Raw genomic sequence first — 19253 nt, 5'->3', positions numbered from 1 at the left:
GAGAAATGACAAATAGCAGCATTAACACAAACCACACGCATAAGTAATTTTAAAATGAATCTTTTTATTTGAAATGTCAGTGTTCAAGAGAAAATAAAACAGCAATATAAATATTAGCATAAAAATAAGAGAGTAACACAGGGGTATAGCGTGGGGTTTAAGCATTTGATAAGAAAGATAATACAGCAGGATAGAGTAGGATTAATTCAGCAGCGGACGGACTTACACGTATATAATATTTATAATCATTTGTTCATATGGACAGAAAGAGAATGAGAGGCATTCTTTCACAAATGCACAAGATAAAATCACCGCAAAAGAACATTAAGAGGTTACAGAAGGATAGAAACTTTTCCATATTTTTTTTTCTTTTCTTTTGTATCTTTACAGGGTGATAAAAGATAGTAGAGGGAAAATAAACACAAAAATATGCGCAACACATACCACAAGTTAACTAGTCTACGTGTGTCACTTCTTTTACTTATCTAAAGTTATCTTTATCAGTTATTTACACTTAAGTGTTAGTTGGCTTCCATGGTGCTTAGTTACTACATTGCAACACAAACTGCTGAAGAACATCTCAATTTTTTTTTTATTATTGTTTTTTTTTAACTCTGGTTTTCTTAATTTTTTTTTCTTAAAAACAAAATGCAACACATTCCAGTAGTAAGCCACGCCTTGTGGAGAGGGACTTTTATTTTGAAAATGTTGGACATGGTCCCTGCTATACAAACACCTGGCTCATACCATCGACAGGACTCGTGTTTATTTACAGTGGGGAAGAGCCTCACAGGACTAGGGAGTAGAGGGCGGGAGGTGAGGGGTGAAGAGGTTGAGGTTTCCCATTGGTGTCAATGGAAGAGAGAGATTTCAAAGGGCTTGTGAGTGGCATCTCCTCACCAACAGGGACAACTGCGCTTGGCTCTGTTGACCTCTACTACAGTCAGTGCATTTGAGAGAGTTTCTGGGGTGGGCAGGTCAACTGTGGTTCCTCTGTACATTCAGTGGGTAGAGCCAAGGATGTTTACCACCCCCTGATCGATACAATGGTGCCACCTCAGTCTGCTTACCTCTCACCATACCACTTCCACTCTCCCTAACCCACCCTGCAAGCTGCCTTTTTTTTCTTCATGCTGTTGTACGTGTCCAGGAGTTTGACAGAAGGATAGACGGCAATGTAAAAACTTCATATCTTATACAAACACTTTCTCTATGCTATCGAATCGTTATCTCCCAAAGAAAAGACATGATACTGTGCCACATCAAGACGTTTCTTCAGCACTTGAGGATGGTGAAGGAAAATACTCCATCGAGGCCCTAAAGGCCCGCAAGGTGTCTAGAAACTCCTAAGCACTTAAGTTTACCACATCTACATGTTTCCCTAAAGACTGAAGTGATTACAACCCCTACATCATCTTAAGAATACTAACAGTGCATTTCTTTTTGTTTGGCTCTCAATATGGGGGTGGTGAATGAGGGAGGGACACGAGCTGAGTGTGAGGAGGGGAGGGCAGGGGGGTGCGGGGCAGCAAGACATATCTGTGCCCATCTTGGAGGTGTTGCAGAAGAAGCCAGTCTCTGCTGCTGTACCACTGATATGGACAGCATGGCTCGTGACTCCACGACACAGCGCCGTGCAACCCCCACTCTTTGCCAGCCCTTCCTCTGGGTGCATGCTCAGGTCATAAAAATATCAGAAGATTAAAATCTGTTTTTTTTTTAACTACGATTACAAAAGTAATTTTCATTTTGCGTCAAGTAAATGCTACATGTGCATTATATTGACCTGCGATTGGAGGGACGATAATAGATTCAAGATGTCCTCCTCCTCTGCTTTTGCAATGCATAGTTTGCAATTCTAAACTAGTATATGTGGTTTGAACCTTAATGAGCATGCAGAAGAGTTTGTAATACTTGTCAAACAACAGCCTTAAAGTCAAAGGACTTAACGCTTTAAGACCCAGCAATGCTGACCCTATTAGCAATCTAATGGATGGCAACTAACGTACTTTACAACAGCTGACTTTCCACTTCATGGAAAGTGCATGAAAAAATCCAACGTGAAAGACATTAACATTTCATTTCTGAATACATCACTGCGTATAGTCTTGTCATCCCAGCAAGGTTGCTTACACTGAATCTCTTTGTCCAAGTTTTTGTTTTGTATTTTTGCCAAAAAAAGAGAAAGAAATATGGGCGGGGGACAGTAACCCCCCACACCCAGCCAAATATATCTACCAACAACGGTTATGTGAACAATAATAGACCTTAAGCACAGCACAAGTTAGAAACACTAACAGCTTTCAACACATTCAGATTCTTTGAGGCATTCAAGACACTTTCAAAGAACTTTCAAAATCGCCCATGTGGTCACAAGTGATTTGCTGTCAATATTTAAGATATCTAATGGTGGGGTGTGGAGGGTTAATTTCTCATCAGATCAGGCCCAGGTTGATCATTCCTTCACCTATTCACATCTACTTCTTCTCCTTCTTGGTGGACTTCTTCTTGGAGGCTGGAGTTTGGGCGGCCTTAGGGGGCTCTGGTTGAGCTGAGGCCTGAGGAGGGGGCAGTGCCTGTTGGGTGGCCTGCTGGGCCGTGGCCTGCTGCTGCTGGGGGTTTGAGGTGAGGGTGGCCGTGCTGCCTGGGATGTAGACGTTCTGACGATAGTCTGGCACGTGCTGCAGAGTGAACTGGGGGCTGTAGCGGGTGCTCAAGCCCATAGTGCCGGGCCCGAGGGTGGCTGTAGCCTCACTCACTTCTAGGGGGAAGAGAGACAAAGTTGGGGGACAAGGGGTGAGGAGGGAAGAGGACAGAGGGATGAAACTTGTTAGAAAAGCATTTGGAAGAATATCTAGTATAAACAGAAGAGGTGAAATTAAATGGGACATAAAAGGAAATTATAATACTTTGTACAGCAGATTAAAACGAAATTCAGTCTGAACATCAGGTTTAGTTCAAACAAAAACATAAAGAGACAGTAAGTGAACCTAAAAAGTAAAGATATGAACAAGAAGAAATATTAACAAAAGAGTGAAGAGGATTTTCTTTTTTGTTCAACATGGTTGCTGAAAATGTCTTATTCCTCTGTTTATCTGGCGTTCCTTTTCTTAAAAAAAAAAAAAAAAAAATCAGGCATGCCCTGTTTTTGTGAGCGTGCATGACGTAGCTGCTCAGCCCATAATTCTCCCACAGCCCCTGCATTGCAGAGCCAGGGAACAAACCCTCCCTCCCCCATTCTCTAGTTCATCTCAGCCTCCATAAACACACACATGCACATGACATTTGCAGTTCTAACTGTGCTGGAGCTAAAGTCATTAGAGAGAACACTTTTTTATTACCTTCTCCTCTGAAGTGGAGCGCTAATTAAATGAATTGTTCCGTGTTTGTCATTGTGTTTATCGGCACAGTGACATTAAGCACAAAGGAGAGATGACCTTCAGTATTTATCACATGCTCAGTTTGTTCCTTCCTCCCTGATGGCTCAAATTGTTCATTCTGTCTAACATGCAGGTTACCACCACATGACCATCTCGCCATTTCCCAGTGATGGAAAAAAAATGTCACACACCAGGGCCCAGTTCCCAGTGTCCAAGAAGGGGGGACAGATTGGTGGTGAAATAACACTGGAAGTGACGACTTGAATCTGTTTGCCAATAAACCTCGTCACATTCGTCTCTCCATCATTACCATCTTTGTATAATTTGTGTTTGCCTGACGCTACATTTGGTCTTGGTAATCCTGCTGTTTTCTGCGTACTTTTCTATGCGATGACAAAGCCTGAAGATGAGTCACTGTGTGAATTCACCTCAGTGCTGCCTAAGCCGTCACTGCAGGGACAGAAGGGACAGGACAGGAGGGGGAGGATGTGTGTTGTAACATATAGGAATCATATAGGCTTTAATGTTACATAAATGTACGAGTAGCCCTTATAGCTTACTGCTTATAGTAAAACATTAAACATGTGATAAGTGTGTACAGTGGAAACGTGTCTCACTGTTGTGTTATTATATTCAACAAATCAGCTTTACTACATCAAGGAAACTGTGGGTAGTAATACTAGGTTCACGTCCACTAAATGGAAACGCCAGCGTGGACAGACAGAGCTTTATCAATGACTGAGTCTGGCTTGTTGCTCTCCAACCAAACAGGAAGCTAAACAAACCACCACTTCCCACGCATCCTGATGAGAAGAAGAGCAATAAATAGGTTTGGAAAAGAGATGGTGGAACTCATAGGAGGGACGAAAGAGGTGACAAGGTATAGGACCCACCGTTGGCTGCAGCCATCAGGGCTTGGAGCTGCTCAGCTTCAGTAGGGGGCTGGGGCCAGGGGCCAGTTCCCATGGCAACCTCAGGTCCTCCAGTTGCCCTGTGGAAAAAAAAAATCGGGAAAAAACACATGTAAATAAACTCTCCTCTACAGTGGATCTATGTGTGTTTAGCTTGACAGGATGATGTAAAGCAGAGCAGCTGATGGTGAAATACACAGCCTGAGGAGAATAATACGGGATGTATAGTACGCAAAACAGAGTGTGTCTCTCACACACACACACACACACACACACACACACACACACACACACACACACACACACACACACACACACACGCTTAAACAGATTATTGTAAAGGCATGTGCAAATGCTGCTGGACACACACATGGTAGCAAGTGTGTTCACACATTAATTGTACAGCGGTCACACACTCGCCAGTATGACCCTGAGCAATGCGCCGTCTAGTAAATCTGATTAAACGTATTTAATGATCCCACCTTTAAAGGAAATAGCTGTCTGCATAGTCGCACATGCAGCGCTCAGTGAGCGCTGAACATTTCCATCTGGACGGGCTTCATGTTCAAAGGCTGGTTTATTTAAAAGCTGTAATTTGCATGTGGGGGTAACAGCGGAGAAAGCAGACTTGTATGCTTTGAGTATGCTCACCTACTTATTTCTATTCCCATGCATGTAACACGGCAACACAAACTCTGCAACTGAGAACTAGGTCACAATGTTTGAGTCTGTTCCAAAAGTGCTAATAAACCCCCAATTTTAGATTTTTAGTGTCAAAAAACAACAGTGTGCTATCTTCATGCTACTGGTAAACTATCATAAAATATAGATAAATGTCATTTCACTTCATTAGAAGCCCTGCATGAGACTCAAACATCATTTAAAACCATTATAGCAGTAGTATGGCTAATTCATCACCAGCACTACATTAAAAAAAAGTAACATTTAACTACTCTCAGCCATGTAAACAGTGGGTCAGAGTGTTGAAACAAAGGCTTTTTGACTGTATGGGCTAATAAAACCCCTCAGGACACTCAGTGGAGGCCATGGGTAAACGATTCTGTTGGTATGTGCAGCTGGAAATGACAGTGACACAGTGAAATTGTGTGCTACTTTCCTAATACAAAGATTTTAGAAATAAAGGGGCAAGGCAAGACAGTCTGTACAGCGTTATAGCACACAAGATGGTTTATAGTACTCAAGATGGTTAAACTTTTAAGTTTAACTTTTTATGCATGAGAGAACAGAGTTGTAGGCTCATCCTACAGCATAATATTAACCTCAAAGCAATAACCAGAGTCATAAAAAACTGTTTACAGTAATGCAAAGGATGCTATGGCCCCCACACAGCCATGAACACCAAATCGGTCTGGCCAGAAGAAAATGAGATAGCCAAGATGTTTGCACTTAGCAGGACTGGTGTTATTTTAAAGGGTGATTATGCCAAATGATTTTTTAATGTTTGGGTTCCTTTTTATGAAAAGTAAATATATTTAAGGATTTGCAGCTTATCTAAAACTTCTGCACAATAGACAGTGTGTTAAATGCATAGGATGTAAACAAGAAAGCTCCTTTCTACTTAAAACCAACTAAAAAAGCAATCAGACAAATTGCCCTGATCTGGGGAATAAAGAGAAAGTAAAAGACACATTAAGAGAAAAAGTGAAAAAGGAGTTTGAACACAAAAGCTTGGCTCTGATTAAGCGCAGGTTGCCAGACTGCACTGCCAAAACACTGAAGTGGTTTTCAGCTCAGTGCCAGAAAGAGACCGAGGAAGAGAAACATGTATGTCTTGTGCCAAGCAGCCAATGAGAAACAGACTGGAGAGGAGCACCCTCGGTAAGGCCAGAAGCAGCCATTTTGTGCCCCTTCATGCTAAATTAGCATTATTTTTCTTATCATATCCTCTAGTTGAGTTAAGTGTTTCCTGTGGTCAGGATTATCACTTCCTATGGGCAAAGTTGTACATTGTGGTCCAGAATGATGTCCTCAGTTGGCCAGTCTGGGCTATCATTCTCCTTCGGTTTCCTTACATGATATGTTTCATCTTAATAGATGCCTTTACTTGTCGCTTTTCAGGGAACCTTCAAGAAATTAAAGCCACAGTAGGAAAAGGTAAAAAATAAAAAAATAAAAAAAACCCTCCTGCAGCTCTTTGCTTCTTTTTAATCCCCTCCAACCAATGAAGCACAGAATCAGTGGTTAATGTTTTGATTTCACACAGAATTCAAATGCCACTCTATTTAACCATTTATTCCACTGTGTCTTACGTTTTTTCCTTTTGCCCTATCACAGGCTATATTTTATAATTTAAACCCATTCCTCTGGTCACATGGTGTACATGCTGACATCTATTATATCTGCATGTTAACCTCTAGTGCTTAAAACAGACTCCCGATTACTCCATCTAGGAACATCTCAACCTCTAACAGGCATTTTAAACTATCAGTCATGACACAGACGTTGTCATTGTCCTCTGGTTTATAAGTCACATGAAAAAGCTGCATGTGGTGGTGTTAAGCTACAACCATCACAGACATACATCAAAGGCAACACTGTATGGTAGGCAAATCTCAAAGGAGAGAAAAAGAAGAGCTCTCAGACTATAACGACTATATGTATAGCACACATACAAGGCATAGCAAATCTACAAAACACTGCACACAAACTGAAAAAAAGTGTCACAATCCTTTCTACGCCACAGCAGGCATTGTGGCCTATGCACATCGATCAACAAATCCCATCAAACTTTCGGGGAGACTAACAGAAGCTATGGGTTAGGTACAGCTACACACAGCACAGCACTCAACTGCAGTGCACTAACTAAAAGATTTGAGTCACTCCCTGCCCTTATCAGCTGACCAAGTTCCTCTTTCACTGAACGGCGGCAAATGCGATCCCTGATCAGCTGCTGAGGACATAAAGTGACCATACAGGGCCTACGTCTAAATCGGTACCTTGTCCCATTCTTCGGCGTCCATCGTATGTGTGTACCGTACGGCATGTGGGGACTAAAAACACAACAAGTTATACACCCTGAAAAGAACTACTGTGTATTTGTATATGCTTTAGATCTTGTTTGGAAAATGCTGAGTCAGCCACATACTTTTCAAAAACAGGATGTGAATGACATAGCTGTTGAGAAGTAAAATAAAACCCAGTGGTTTCTAAAAGTGCAGTAGCTTGTGTTTGTGCCTAACATTGCCTGTGTGTTTCAGGGACAAACCTCGACTCATAAGATCTGTCGCACAATCACAACTGCGTACACTACATGGGCAAATATCAGTGACAAAGCAATCAACACAGAATGTAAACTAAACAACACAACTGACATTTAATAAGGCAAGTAACTGATGTCGAGAAAACGTGTTTTCAAGTGACGTGGCAGGAAAAAATGGAGAGAGCAATAAAGATAAATGCACTATCCCATCCCCCCCCCCGCTAGCTCTGGTCACTGTTCCTCATCAGTAGTACTGAGCGATGGCGCACAGGCTCAGGGAGCGCAGAGAGGAAAGGAACAGCAGGGGAGGGGGAGGGGGAGTGGAAGCTGCAGCAGCCATTTTATAAAGCAGCCTGGAAACAGGCAGAGATGCTTTTCACAACCTTACTGAGCAGAATCATGCAATCAGGTGGAACAAGAAACTCATCACCACTGGAATAAAATTTGAAGTCACATAAAAATGTTTGCTTGTGATGCCATCTGTATTTTAAAATCAGATGGCACACTGCAGGTAGCAAATTATTATGGTTACAGCGCTCACTACCATCCCCCCTTTTTAAAAAAAAATCCCTCACCCCTTTTACTCTTTTCCCCCTTGAAAAGCAATAACATGATCTAGATATTACTGCGTATTTCAGCTGAATCAATGTGTTACTCTGCTAACTCACCCGCTAGGTCCGGGTCTTTGTCCCTGTGTGAAGCGCCAGTCATTGTTGGGAGGCTTTTGCTGTGAAGAGAACAGAAGATGCAGTATGAAATATATGTTTCATCGCAACAACAGCAAGATGTTTCTAAGGTGCAGTTTAGTGTTTTTATGTATTTGGTTTGTAGTTGAGATGTGTGCAATGACGATGTATGCCTGTGTGTATCATTTGTCTTTACAGTTTTTCACTGAGGCTCATCAAAGCATTACAGATGGCCACGAATAACTGTACCTTCAGGCATCCATGTTGTCCCAAACACTGTGGGGCATAAACTGAGCACGCACACATACACAAAATCTACAGGCCTGATTAAAAAAAAAGGAAAAAAGAAAACCCTCAAAACTAAAATCAAAAGACTGACATCATCAAAAAGAGAACGTGTTAATTTAAGTGGGCAATCGGCTTTGCACCAAAGCGGCCAGAAGCTGAACTGGACGTCCAAATGACTTGCATCTGAAAGGATTATTTCAGTGGATGACAGTACACATAGAGATGTGTCTAAAATACTGAGCTTGCCAGCTCATGAGTGGAAAAATGAAGGCAAACCAAAACTATGACACTGACAAGAATTTTAGGAGACACACAGACAGACTGATTAGCTTCCCACACTGCTTCTTATAAAAATCTCCTTTAAAGAGTCAGAGGACAAAAGAAGTTGGATACCAAAACTTAGAAGCAGTGATAAAAGCCTCTCCCATCTCTGCATGCTTCTGCTGTCTATTAATGTCTTCAACCCCTTTGCGGTTTTGTCCATCTGTACCTCACGGGCCATGCCACCATGTCTCTCTCTAGCTCTTTCCCTCCCTCACTCTCTCTGACTCTCTTGTTGTGCAGTGATGCGGTGAATAGACCCGTGGCTTGGCTCCAGATTCTGCTGCCTAATCGACACAAGAGCTCCCTGGAGAGAGAGGCCAACAGAATGATGTGCTGCATTATTAAAAGAGCTGTTCTACCCAAGGGAATGATGGAAAGAAGCAAGAGAGCAGCAGAGAAAAGTGAAAGACAGCTACACGCAAGGAGCAGTATTGACTGAGAATCTGTTAGAATACAGGTAAATAAAGGAATAAAGGTTAGTGACCACACAGGACCAAACAGGGAAATACAGTTTGTTGAAACAGCCTGAAGACAAAACAAGTGAATTTAACCGCAGGACCTGAAGATACTCCCAACAGTTGAGTGTGCATGATGAAGAAGTAATGGAAGCAGTAGTACAGTTGCTGAACAAGCCCATAATGCATGTAGCGTTGAGTGAAAATAGCTGTCGGTGGATTCAGTTTCAGTGTTGTTTTCATGTTGAATACAAGTCAGCTCTCCGGAAGAGAAAAACAAGGTCCGTTACAGACACGGTTGCTTGGTTATTCCTCGTAACAACTCGCAAGCTTTTTATTACAGTGTGAAATGTTTTTAATGGGTGAAGATGAGAGAGAGGGTGAAAAATGAACTCTCATCCTCCTTCACGGCAGAGCTCGGTTGATGGTTAAAGTCTAAAATTGGACACAGAGATGTGTATGTGTGCGTGGGCATGTAAATCTGTCTGGGTTGTAGGGAGAAAAAAAATATCAGCAGTGAGGGGAAGCAAACATCCACAAAGAAAGAGACCCAGCATTCCAGCTGTGTGAGTTGTTCTCACCACACACTTTCACAGACAAACACTGATCGTTTTCAAGGTTAAATCCCAATGCAGGCATGTGGAAAGAAGAATAACAGACTGTACTGGAATATCTTCCTGTATGCTTCCTTATGGAAAGCCGGGTGTAAGCAGACAGATAAAACTAGGCTATTTTATAAATCTCCAATGCTTATCTGCTTGAGTAAAACTGAAGACGTTCAACAAACCGATGTGTGTTGCCGAGGTTTTAAATTAAGGTGGTTACATCAACAACAGTTTCTAGGTAAAACAAATCCCAATAGTAAAACCTATTACTGGCTTACAGAGACAAAATCTAATTGACTTCATCTGCAATTATCTGAGGAGCTTTAGCTGTGCTTGTTTCTTTATGATTTGTTCTCTTTAATGAGTCGGTCACTAAAGAAATATGAATGAGGTTATTAAAAATTCACAAGCTGTTTTTCTTTTTTTGAGAGCAAGCTAAACGTAAGCATGGAGAGAGAGAGAGAGAAGGTCAGACAGACTATCCAGACATGCTGCCAATGAAGAGACAGATTACAGCTCTGTGGGCCCAACTTCTCATCCCACAGAAAGACGATCATATTAAACCTGGAAGATTTAAAAATGGCTCAATGTACTTCCCTTACATCTCTGAGTTGAACCAAAGAGCTTTGAAGGATCTCCAGGTGAATTAGAACCTGGCTGGATTCCTTAGCTACCTCGCAGTAATGTGCATAAAAGCTCAAAAATATAAAGAGAACTGGATTTAGGGACAGGAAGGTCAAAATCATGGTATTCAAATCTAAACTGCCGACTTCAATACTGTTTTAATTTGCACCGTCACAAGAAAGGATCACAATGAGTAGTGTTTGACTATGATATTCCACTCCTTTAAACAAACATCATGACTCAACTAATCATAACCTCTGAGGACAGTTTTACTGAACCGCATGAACCAGCATGTCCAATGCACAGCTCTGTCATCCATAAAAAAAGCATATTTACAAAAAACACTTGGGCTAACTTTGTGCCAACCCTTATTAACTCACACAAGCTTAAAGACTGAAATACTAAACGGTAACATTCAGATCTTGATGCAAATGAGAAACAAAAAAAAAAAAGGGAAAAGGTGGGTTATGACTTTGCAGTGAGTCAAAATGCTTCACATCCTTTAATATACTGTAATTTTAACCCAAGTCTTATGTGAAAGCATGTTATTGAAGAGAGTTTGCCAAGAGAGCACACTGCAAATGAATAAAGGATACAAAGAGGGGCAGTGGGAAGGATCTAAGGCCCCAGGGCTCCTCCTGCCTGATGCTTTTTACACACAATCTCATGCATGCAGGCACGCAAACACCCGTAGTGGTACTCTAAAGCTTTATAGCCTGTGCCGTCTGTCACTGTGCCACACATGCATAAAGCCATCCTTCCTTTCCAGTTATCAGTCCCTCTATCTCTTTTGCTCTGCTGTCCTTGTTGCACACGTGTCACCAGAGTAGAGAGACAGATGGTACGCTGCTGACCTCAGGGACAACCTAATTCTGTGCAGTCTTTATAAAACAGAGTTGGTAGAAATATGAGGGTTTAAAAAAAAAAATTAAATAGAGTCAAGGGTAAAAATCATTATCAAAATAACAGAGCAACCTCACGTAGATGTGAAATGCCAGATGAGGAATACTGAGGATAAATTGATTAAAGATGAAAAACAAAACGTTCTATTTTTTTCTACTGAATTCCCCACTGATCACTAAGAGCGACCTCATGTGATGCTGAGTCATGGAACCAATCAAAGGTTCAGAGGACAACAGGAAGTCAGGGTTCAGGCCACTGACCCCACAAATTCCTGTTTTTCAGCTACTGCTTTATTCTTTGGCTCTCTCCCTCCACCCATCTTACCATTTTCTTTCCTGGCTCTTTTCCTCCGTCACCCCCATCTCTCTCTCTGTCATCCTGTTCCCCTCTATCTTCCAGCCATTTCACTGAGCCAACTCTGCAGTACCCATCTTCATCTGGTTGTCTCCTCCCCTCCATCTGTTAACAGCACTTATGTTTTACCCCTTTCCCCCTGTTTTGCTATTCCAGCTAGCTTCTTTTTCCTTTATAACTGCAGCTTTATTCTTCATAAATAGCAGCATTCTCTGTCACTTAAAATGCTTCAAGCCAGAGATAGTAACCACATTTGCCCTTGGGTCAGATTAAATATTAAGATGTTTTTTCACTCTTCACAAACCTATCTAACAGAACAATAGCACTCTCAGAGCCCTGTCACCATGTAGAGAGAGACTGGTCCTCTGGGTAAAACAAAACAAATGGAGTAAAAGATAAAATACAGCAAGTCACTGGGGAAGTTTTCAGTGCATAACAAAACAGAGACGTATTTTAGGATGTTTATGCATTTCCACAAGTCTAATGTTAATAGTGAAAAGTATATATGCTCACTCTCCCACTTAATCTCTCACCTCACTGGCTGAGTTCATAAGGTACTTCTTGCTGAGCGTCATGTTGAGTGTGTTGTTGTGACTCAGCATGGGTGATTTCATAAATACAAAGTCACTTCGCCTAGATATAGTGGAGTAGCAGGGCCTATAGGTCCGTGTATGTGGCTCTTGGGGACCTCCCACAACCTCCATATATCGTATGGGTCCATCAGTATTGAGCTGCAGGTGGAGGTCCTTGCTAGGCCTCTGATGGTAGCGGCTGGACCTGTGGTGACCATAGCAGCAGCATTCAGAGCCTCCCAGCCCTGGGCCACGGTGTCTCAGGCAGCGCACCATGAGAACAACAAATGTGATAAAGGACACCGCTGACACACAGGCTAGAGAGATGATAAGGTACAAAGTGATATCTGGCATCCCATTGCGTTGGTAGAAAGGTATGTGGTGAGGAATAATCGGAGCATCGTTGGCTGGTGCCTTCTCATCCACAGTTATTGTAACGTTCACAGAAGTGGACTTGGGTGGGTCGCCATTATCCTGAATCATGACCACAATGTCATAAGTTGAACCACTTTCCTCCTCGTCCCACTTTCGAGCTGTGCGGAGGTCCCCAGTGTGTGCCCCAATACGGAACATACCAGCATTTGGTCCAGGAGCAATTGAGTAAAACAACCAAGCATTGTGCCCACTGTCTGCATCCACTGCGACCAGTTTATTTATAAGGTGCCCTGGACTGGCAGATGGGGCCACAGTGAACTCTAATCTTTTGTCTTTTGAGTAGGAGGGGTGTACAATCACTGGTGCATTGTCATTCACATCCACAACAAACACGTGCACAGTGACGTTGGATGTCCGTGGGGGCACTCCAGCATCCTCAGCCTGCACCTCAATACGGAAAGCTTTAAGCTGTTCATGATCCAGAGAGCGCATGCTGTAAATGTGACCGCTCTTCGGGTTGATGTAGACATAAGAAGATATGGGTGAGCCCTGCACCATGCTTGTAAGGATTGAATAAGAGACGTGTGCATTTTCACCAAGGTCTGGGTCAGTGGCAGAAACGACAGCGATGGGAGAACTGGGAGCGTTGTTTTCTGAGATGTCCACAGAGTATGAAGGCTGAGAGAAAGTGGGGGCATTGTCATTTACATCAGACACCTTCACCACAAAGTTGATTTGTGATGAAAGGGGAGGGGAACCAGCATCAGTGGCCTTGATGATAACTGAGTACTCTGGGACAGTCTCACGGTCCAGGTTGCCAGCTGTGACCAGGCGGTAACTCATGTCAAAAGTTGACATGAGTTTGAATGGTAAACCTGGCGTGATAGTCAGCTTAACATTTCCATTCAGACCAGGGTCTGGGTCCCGTGTGTTTATGAACGCTATAGCGGTCCCCGGTGCTGAGTCCTCTCTGATAGACTCAGTCAGTGACACCAGTTTCACCTCTGGTGCGTTGTCATTCACGTCAGTGATGGTCACAATGACGTTACAGGAGCCCTCCATAGCGGGAGAGCCACCATCTCTGGCCTGCACTGTTATGTGATATGCATTCATCTCCTCATAATCCACAACACCCTTTACACGGATTTCCCCGCTTTTAGAATCCACAGTGAATAGATTGAGAACGTGCTGTGGTGTGTATTTACTAAAAAGATACGATATGTCCCCGTTGCTACCCGAATCGGCGTCTGTGGCGTTTACTTTCGTTACTAAAGTGCCCAGTGCAGCATTTTCTAATAATGTAACTTTCTTTACAGGTTCGTCAAAGACGGGCGCATTGTCATTTACATCCAGAATGTCAATGAGCAGAAGTGTTGAGCCAGATTTCTCTGGCTGACCCCCATCCACAGCAGTGAGCAGCAGGCGAAACGAGGCCTGCCTCTCTCTGTCCAAAGCTTTATCCACCACTAGCTCTGGAAACTTGCGGCCGTCACTTTTAGTTTCCACATTCAAAGTAAATAAGTCATTTGATGCGAGATGATACGTGCGTAACGAGTTGGTACCCACGTCAGGGTCGTGCGCGCTCTCCAAACGAAATTGTGTGCCAGGTGCGGCTGCCTCAGAAATCTCCAAAGAAATGTTAGTGGTTGAAAACTGCGGCGCATTGTCATTCACATCCAGAACGTTCACCACGACGCGATGGATCTCTAAAGGATCATCCATAAGTATTTGAAGGTGTAGTGAACACGCTGAACTTAAATCGCACAGATTCTCTCTGTCAATTTTTTGTTTAATAATCAAATCGCCAGTCGTCTGCTTCACCTCAAAGTACTGCACTGATGATTCGGAGACCACCCGCAGCCTCCTCTGAACAATCCGCTGAGCAGTGAGAGTCAAGTCTTTAGCGATATTCCCCACGACAGAGCCTGGATTTAGTTCCTCCGATACGGAATAGCTGAGCTGAGCGGACGCACAGGAGACCCATGCTAGATAAAAGTAAACCCTCCACAGCCTCCCTCCTCCCGAGTACTTTGTCTGCGCGGAGTCCATTGTACTGCGCTCCGAGGATCAGGGAACGGCAACGTTTCTAACTTCTTTCACTGTAGCGTATCCATGATAGAATTAAAACGCGACGTCCACACTCCTAAACATTTCCATTTTAGAAAAAGGGCGATATGATGTTTTGATGTGACCATGACGGCCGTCTTTAAAGAAAAAAAATAAACGAGAGCGAAAACTCAAAGTTTTTTTCTGCCTCCACTCTCTGCTTGTGTCTCCTCCGCCTGATTCCCCTCATGGGCGGAGAGAGGCAACTCAGGCCTTCCCTCTCATTGGAAGACAGGGTTGGATCAGTGTTGTCATCTCTCTCTCTCACACGCACCGAAAACTTTTTAGTGACTTCACTTCCACATACGAGTATCAACTCGAAAAAAAAAAATTGGTTTCAAAAGTTTGAGATTACACCGAAAGACAAATAACACAGCACGCCAAGAGTCTGTTAAAACCTATAACGGAGATCGAAGCCATAAATGCAAAGGATAAGTCATCTTTATATAGAACCCCCCACCCACGTGGTTTTCTTTGATAGTTCTCATTGTCAAAACAGTGGGGTATCAGCCTTATGTCATATAACGCAATGCTATTTGCGCCCGCATGGGGGCGTGGTTTCCAAACCGGATTTTCCCCTGAGGGCAAACAATACAGTTTATCAGAAGAAGATTAAAGGTTAAAAACAGGCTTCATTGTAAACCTCAGTAATTCTAGACAAATAAAAATCAAATCAAATAAATACACATTTTTTAAACTATAAAACGACACACGGCAGGCATTTTGAAGATCCTGGCAATTTGAATTAGAGGGGATTTCTATATTTGATACGCCTCATTAACATAAAGACCGAAAACTAATAACTGATTATACTTATTGAAAACGCTAAAATATATTAAGAGTGAATTAAAATAATTGTTGCAACTGAATTGTAAGTTTGCCTTAATTCTATTAAAAACTAGTGTTTTTTTAAAGTAAGAAAAAACATGAAACTGATAACATTTTTTGGAAAAAAAAAGATATGCAATAATAAATTGAAACCAATAGTAGTGGTAAAATTTTACTTTTACCATTATAGTTGTACCACACAAACACACACGCATTGCATGGTAGAGAGAGTGAAAGCGATTATGTATATTATCACTTAATTAAATATATACCCGGATTTGTTAAAGTTACTACATTCCATAGTGATAATCAAATAAGAAAGTGTAGAAACAAAAAACTGCGAGCAGGAGAACTTGTTGCACTACACTCATTGCTAGACATAAGCAAGGAACTGCAAAATGAAAATCAGGATAAAAAAAAAAAAATCAGGATACGTTAATTTTAAATTCAGGGTTAGGGATATAATTTTACTGAGTTCCCTTCGGATTTTGTTCTCACCTGCTGGCTCTCAAAGGTCCAGGTGCTGTCAGGTAAAGAAGCATCCAGAACACTGATCACCTCCTTAAAGTCTGTGGTGCTGCTGGGTTTAATCAGAGTGAAATCGCTGTACTCTGACATTGGAGACATACAGGACCTGAAGGACTGACTCTGAGACAGCATGTCTCCTCCCAGGACCTCCACGTACTTTATAGGTCCATCAGTGTTGAGCTGAATTTGCAGGTTTCTGTTGGGGTTCTTGTAATTATCAGAGTCGGTCCGTCTCATGCAGCACGTGCTGCTGCTACTGCTGTTCCTGATGCATTTAACCGCTAAGATGAGGAAAGTGACCAGAGACAGCACGGACACCGAGGCCAGAGAGAGAATCAAATAAAGGGTGATTCTCCCAGTTTTCTTGCTGGGCTCGGCCGCTTTATGTCGGAGGTCTGAGATGGGCTCATGGAGGCCGTCCTCCAGTATGATGGACACCGTGACTGTGGAGGACTGGATCGGTTCCCCGTCGTCCTTGATCTCTATAAGCAGCCTCTGAGAGGAGTCGTCCTGCTCGGACACAGCGCGTTTAGTCCTCACCTCCCCTGTGTACAGATTGACGGTGAAGAGAGAGGCGTCTGTGGCCTCCGCCAGTCTGTAGGAGATCCAGGCGTTATGGCCCGAGTCAGCGTCCACGGCTGTCACCTTGGTAACCAGGTGACCCGCTTTCGCGGAGCGAGGCATCCTCTGATGAGAGAGGGAGCCCATGGCAGCGGAGGAGGGGTAAATAACAGCGGGGGCATTATCGTTCTGGTCCAGGATAAAAACATGGACAGTGGCGTTGCTGCTGAGAGACGGAGAGCCCTGATCCTTTGCCTGGACCTGAATCTGAAACACCTTCAGTTTCTCATAGTCGAACGAGTGCATGCTGTAGATGCTGCCGTTATCTGAGTTAATGTAAACATACGATGAGACAGAAACGTCCTGCACTTTAGAGTCCAGTATAGAGTAAGAGACCTTTGCGTTTTCACCGAAATCCAGGTCAGATGCTGATACTGAGTACAGGATAGAGCCTGGTACTCCATTCTCTTTTAAATACACATTATAGGTTTTCTGAGTGAATACAGGAGGGTTATCATTCACATCAGTGATAATAACAGGTATATATTTTTTACTGGTCAAGGGAGGAGAGCCTGAATCAGTGGCTGTAATTTCAATATTATATTCTGAAAATCGTTCTCTGTCTAAAGTCCCACTGGTAACCAGCGCATAATTATTAGAAAACGACGGTTTCAAAGCAAAGGGAGGGCCCTTGGTAATTTGCAACGTTACTTTACCGTTATCAGCAGAGTCAAGGTCTCGCGCACTGATCAAAGCCACAACTGTCCCACTTGGTGCGTCTTCACGCAATGGCTTGGGCTGAGAAGTGAAAACTATTTCGGGAGCATTATCATTGAAATCAGTAATATCAACCTGCACGCGGCAGTGACCCTCCATCTGAGGACTACCTTTATCTTTTGCAGTCACATCAATGTCATATGACTTGGCAGTTTCATAATCTAACTCCCCTTTCAGAATGATTTCACCGGTTGAAGGGTTAATATCAAAGACCGACAACACCGAGTCTGGCGTCCGAGAGCCAAACGAGAATGTAATTTCGCCATTTAAACCTTCATCTGCATCTGACGCTTTGGGTTGAATAACAACAGTTCCTTGTACACTTTTTTCACCCAGGGACACTTTATAAAGATTCTTTTCAAAAACCGGAATATTGTCATTATTGTCAAGAACGCTTATGGTTATTTGTGTGGTTCCGGATCTTACTGGATTTCCCCCATCTAATGCTGTTAGCAATATTTTGTGGACTGATTTTTTCTCTCGATCTAGAGGCTTTTCTAATACAAGTTCCGGGACGGTCTTCCCACCCTCGATTTCTTTTATTCTAAGGGAACAACATTCATTTTTACTGAGTGTGTATGATTTTAGGGAATTGCTTCCAACGTCTGGGTCAGATGCGCTCTCCAAAGGAAAGCGTAGTCCCACTGCTGCTGACTCGGCTATGTTCAAAGACAATTCATTTGATAGAAAACGTGGAGAATTGTCATTAATATCTCGTATTTCCACCTCAATTCGATGTAACTGTAACGGATCTTCAATGACCACTTGCAAAGGCAACACACAGCTGGCGCTTTGTCCACATAAAGCCTCTCTGTCTATTCTGTCATTCACCACCAGCTCGCCCTTCCCCGCATCCACGCTGAAATACTGCTCTCCAGCCTCAGAGGCAAAGCGCAATTTACGGTCATAAATGTCCGAAAGTCCCAAACCCAGATCTTTGGCAAGATTTCCTACCACAGAGCCCTGTTTTAGCTCCTCTTGGATACTGTAACGAGTCTGTGCGTTTACTGTAGTCCACAAGAGGAAGAAATGATGCCACCAAAGCGCCTGCCATCTCCAGTCTCGATATTCCTTTCTCTTTGTCATCCCTGGATTAACAAAAAACACAATATCCACAAAGAACGGAGCCCATAAAGCAAAAATCCGTATTCCAAAAGCGCGACATATCCCATTGGAATGATACGTTTTTATAGCTAAAGATATGATTAAGATTTAACCTTATACTCAAAGTGTATGAACCATTTGCCTACTCTCTATCCTCTCTGAGCATTGTGATGACTGAAGCTGCATGGGGGAGAGAGTAGATCTCTTTGTACAGTTCTGAATGCTATTGGTGCACAGCATCCATCGCTGGCATCCAATGAGAAGGCAACGGTGCAGCATCGTTAAAGACACAATGAGGCTTTTGCACTGCCATGATAGAAGGATTGAAAACACCCGAAACTCCTTATATCATCACAGCATTTTCATCATAGAACATATTAGTCACAACAAATTTAGGATGTCTGTGGGAAGATAAATAATTCTGGAAAATGTAAAACAAAACAAAGATAAAACATCTACTAACAGATAAATATGTTATATAAATGTTTAGGTATTGTTATTTGTTACCGTCTTGAGGAAATGTCTTTTTTTTTTATTTTTTCAAAATCGATTAACGACTATGTGGGAGTCGCTGTCCACTTGAGCGGTGCTGAAACGGTCAACTCGAAAACCTGCACACTATCAGACACAGTGGTGAATGATAAAACCAGCC

The 19253-nt window shown here is 42.7% G+C and overlaps 1 protein-coding gene and 1 pseudogene across 9 annotated transcripts in view; both read right to left on the bottom strand.

Moving 5' to 3' along the window:
* Positions 1-374: 374 nt before the first annotated feature.
* LOC146638834 (protocadherin gamma-A11-like) overlaps positions 375-19253 on the bottom strand; it is a 227557-nt gene continuing 208678 nt past the window's right edge. For 7 of the 9 annotated variants that reach the window (XM_085362582.1, XM_085362560.1, XM_085362547.1 and 4 more), the window contains exons 2-4: positions 8180-8238; positions 4274-4371; positions 375-2761 (exon numbers count right to left, since the gene is read on the bottom strand). In XM_085362582.1, the coding sequence (XP_085218708.1) occupies positions 2478-2761; positions 4274-4371; positions 8180-8238 (441 nt within the window). In that variant the 3' untranslated portion in view covers positions 375-2477. Of the gene's footprint in view, positions 2762-4273; positions 4372-8179; positions 8239-12283; positions 14984-19253 lie in introns of those variants that run through there. The other 2 variants (XM_085362531.1, XM_085362540.1) reach the window with 2 other exon arrangements.
* On the bottom strand, positions 15316-18583 carry LOC146638877 (protocadherin gamma-C5 pseudogene; annotated as a pseudogene).

Source organism: Diplotaxodon limnothrissa, linkage group LG2 (genome assembly GCF_057381915.1).
Source record: "Diplotaxodon limnothrissa isolate DT_005_m linkage group LG2, D_limnothrissa_male_GT1.1, whole genome shotgun sequence".
NCBI classification, from domain to species: Eukaryota; Metazoa; Chordata; class Actinopteri; order Cichliformes; family Cichlidae; genus Diplotaxodon; species Diplotaxodon limnothrissa.
This window is presented reverse-complemented; position numbering and strand designations above follow the sequence as displayed.